Source organism: Cebidichthys violaceus, unplaced genomic scaffold, assembly GCF_023349555.1.
Source record: "Cebidichthys violaceus isolate CVI_PGR_0920_01 unplaced genomic scaffold, fCebVio1.0.p SCAF_7, whole genome shotgun sequence".
Taxonomy (NCBI): domain Eukaryota; kingdom Metazoa; phylum Chordata; class Actinopteri; order Perciformes; family Stichaeidae; genus Cebidichthys; species Cebidichthys violaceus.
In genome coordinates, this window is record NW_027176927.1 from 833,566 (window position 1) to 837,462 (window position 3,897).

Below are 3,897 nucleotides of genomic sequence, written 5' to 3' on the forward strand. Positions count from 1 at the left end.
GTAATATGCAAATTTTCCAGTGGCTTATTTGTAACATTTTCAGCAAAACGTATAGGGGGGATACAAATTCCTCCAGAGTGATTTTTCGGTCCGCTCTAAAACATAACCCGTCTCTATAATGCAGTGTCTCTGCTGCGCCATCTCGTGTTTTATTTTGTGTACTTCAGATTGTGCGTACTGTAATACCCTTGGTGAATATGGAGAAGTTACTACTATCCCAGAAAGGCCATGCTGATGATTTAGTTTTAATCTGCCAAGAGTTTGAGATGTCTGTCTCCTCAATGAAGTGAATGGAATCTCATTCTTGAAATTTGAAAAACTCAAAAACATTGTCAACATTTTTACCTTTATTGAAGAAAGTTTACATAAAGTTTATAATCCAGAAGTTGATAAAAGAGCGGACGGAACTTTCTCTTCAGCATATAATTGCAGTGTATTTGTGATTAGAAATAAAGCAGTTTTGATTTGTTTTAAGCTGATATGTTGAAGGATTACAATGATGTGTTGCTTATCATACTCCTACACCATCCTCTTGTGTTTGGATGCATGATTAATAGATTTTAAGCACCAGGACTGGTCATGAGGACTTCCTTCAACACTGGCTGGTAAATGTCCTCATCTCTGCCTCCCTGCTGACACACAACAAAGTAAACTTACATAAAGTGACAACATGACAAAGTTCAAGAAAGTCAACTTTATAGTGTTACTCATGTTGTATACTACACTCACTGATCTAACCACATACTGTACACCTACTACAACTACTTCCATTACTAACGCTGATGTTGGATTTCCTGCAGATACTAGGACTACTACTTAAAGTACTATTGATCAGTAATTGACGTGGATTGTGCTCGGGTGTGTTCGTACCTCTTCCTTCCTCATGTTGAAGAGAGCTCTGATGCCCAGAACAGTGACGCCGATGCAGACGCACAGCTGGAGGACAGTCAGGACGATCATAGTAATGTCCATGGCTGTCATCAAAATGTCAACTTGTCAACTTTAAAATGTGAACGTTAATGATTTATCAGGTACAATCGAATGCAGACAGATTCCTGCACTATGAAACTGCCAAAGTCGGTTTAGAATTACACGATCAAGACTCCGCAGAATGCTCCATACTGTATGATTGTGTTTTCAAGTTTAACATTAAAGGCTGGAAAAATTCAATATTTTTGTTATTGTCAACAAATCTCATTAAAGGACAAAAATAAATATTGAATTCAAATTCCTCTGAGTTCCATTCTTTTCCATAGATTATCTATTTATTTTTTTAAAAACAGCTGAAAATAGTCCCAACAAATGCTCTATTAACTCCTCTGAGTAACAATTGCTGAAGACTACATTGTCCAGGTTTTGTGGAGCCATTAAATAAAAAAAGAAATCTAAATATGTAGGAAGTTTTTTAATGATTTATGACTTCAGCAGAAACGACTGCGCTTGGAGCTGAGAGCCACAGACAGAGTAAAGAAGTTGAAAAATGCGGATAGACGGGCTGAACTAACATTATTGGTTCGTTGTTTTTAACAGGATGTGTTGACAACAACAAAAATAAAAACAGCTTCATCCTTTAAAGGTATGCTTACCTGGAAAAAGTATCTCACATATTTGCAGTTGTCACCAGAACGATGAGCATTGTACCCGTCACAAAACCTGGCGTTAGAGACATCGTTAATGTCTGTGGCATACATCCCAATGCCAACAACGGCGAAGATAGATCCAACTATGTTCACCAACACAGCAAAGCCCACCTGAGAGGAAAGAATACGTTATTCTTTTGACTTCACAGTGTCCCTTTTTCTTCTTTTCGTTAAATCTTAGTTTCAAACAGACAGGAGTGGACATTTATTTATTCATTTGGCGCCGGGTGCACAAGAGGGAGCAGGGAGTTCAAAATGTTATGATTGCAACAAATGCATTCTTCAATTTCATAATCAAAAACATTATTCATGAGCAAAGATCTGCTGCCTGTTTCATAATATCCGACAGAATATAAAGTGAAAATACGAGAAGAGACTGTTGGTCAGAATGACGCTGTTTTATAACGTTATTGTTAATTCTTTAACCTGACAGCGAGGAGAAAATGAGGTCACTGATTGACAGGCACATGCAGATGAACTAATGCAGAGAACTTCTGCAGCTGCATTTAAGTCACAGCCCACGTCATCCTCCGACCCCCCCCAGCCAGACCAGCCGCACCAAACGCTTCAGTAAGAGAGCCAGGATAAGAGGTGCATGTCTGAAAGGGCCTTTAGTCTTTACTTACCAAGCAAGGACAGGGGAACCGGTTGGCAAGAAGGGACAGGATTCCAGCTACGATGAACTGAAGAGAGGACATGAGAAAAAGAAGCCAGTGATATTTCCACGAGTTATTCTTCAAACAGCCAATGGAGCGTTTAAATGCATTTTAAAGTTCTGGTAATTGTGTCCGTTTCATGAGGCGTTACAAAAACATCAACAAAACCCCTGCTTTTGCCTTGGCTCTCTATAGTAATATGAAACCAAAGCAAAAGAATATTCTCCCAATATTATTTTACCACGCCGCCCAGCCAGTATGCAGCTCCCAAATGGGCAAAATCCTCAGGATGAAGGCTTGTTCGTCCTGGCCCAAGTCCGATGTTGAACAGGCCCACCATGATCTGTATAGTCTGTAAAAGATTCAAAACATTTAAATCTCTTTGTTTTATACCTGGACATCTTAAGACTTTTAATAAACAGTTTCTCTCACCCCAAGAGCTGAAATTGTATTGCTCTGCATCAGCACCTTGTACCCTGAGGAGCACATCGGACTGCAGCAAAGAGTCTTGAGGATTTGACACAGAGGTGGTAACATGCTCTTACTGTCAGTCGCCACGGTGAACACAGTCACTCCCTTGTCTCCGACAACATCTCTCACACCTGCAACATGACATGGAGATTTCGGGATGGACGGCTGGATAGATGGAGTATTTATTAATCCCGTTGGGGGAATTGGCAGAGTTAGGGCAGCTCACTCACACATACATCACAAAACAAACACCGTAGGGACACGGTGCAAACACCTGCAGATTTATAGATGGCAGATTATGGACTTTTTAGTAATAGCCAGCAGAGGGTCAGTGTTTTGGTACTCCAGTTATTGCATAAGGATTTTCTTTATTTTTTGTTTACATCGAATAAAACTACTTTTGACTACAAACTACGAGCCTCATCATTGGACAGCTAACAAGACAACTTTAGCCTGCAAGAGCACGTAAGTTGGACATGAAGTGGCCAAGAAGGACGGTAAAATAAGCTGCCACTATAGGAGCCTTTAAACAATAACAAAATACTAACAACAAATCAACACCTCCTACACAGAAACGAGTCTAGCTTTCCGTCTCCTTGGTAACAGAAGTGAAACTCCTTCCTCCCTGTTATGTATCCATGGAGATGAAATGTTTGGCTTCAAATCGAAGATTGAAGCCAAACAGTTAAGGACAGTCGGTGTATATCTACCAGAGATCATCTAACAGAGACCATCTTCAACACACAACAACAGTCTTTTTAAAGACATATATTCTACCGATACCATCGGTCTTTTTCAAGACTCTTCTGTTAGCGCCATGGACATCCGCAAGAACGTTCCTTTTCAAGACTCTTCTGTTAGCGCCATGGACATCAGCAAGAACGTTGAGTGCAAGATCACAGTATGTAATGCTCAGGGCACCAGTAGCATCATAATAAAGCCTACTGCTACACCCAGTGCCATCTCCCCACCGCCACAGGCCGCTACACCCGGTGCCGTCTCCCCACCGCCGCAGGCCGCTACACCCGGTGCCGTCTCCCCACCGCCGCAGGCCGCTACACCCGGTGCCGTCTCCCCACCGCCGCAGGCCGCTACACCCGGTGCCGCTCCTCAGGGCCGACCTCCGAAAG

General features: G+C 41.8%; 1 protein-coding gene and 1 long non-coding RNA gene across 2 annotated transcripts; both read right to left on the reverse strand.

Annotated features, from left to right (window-relative positions):
* Positions 1-329: 329 nt before the first annotated feature.
* LOC137891361 (uncharacterized) lies at positions 330-979 on the reverse strand. The gene is made up of 2 exons (XR_011105339.1): positions 871-979; positions 330-629 (listed from the first exon to the last, which is right to left on the reverse strand). It is a non-coding gene; the product is annotated as an uncharacterized lncRNA (long non-coding RNA).
* Positions 980-1,413: 434 nt separating this feature from the next.
* LOC137891019 (membrane-spanning 4-domains subfamily A member 8-like) lies at positions 1,414-3,619 on the reverse strand. The gene is made up of 5 exons (XM_068735427.1): positions 2,729-3,619; positions 2,538-2,648; positions 2,267-2,323; positions 1,587-1,751; positions 1,414-1,446 (listed from the first exon to the last, which is right to left on the reverse strand). Exons 1-5 carry the CDS (start codon positions 2,831-2,833, stop codon positions 1,414-1,416), a joined length of 471 nt encoding a protein of 156 aa, XP_068591528.1. The 5' UTR covers positions 2,834-3,619.
* Between the last annotated feature and the right edge of the window lie 278 nt (positions 3,620-3,897).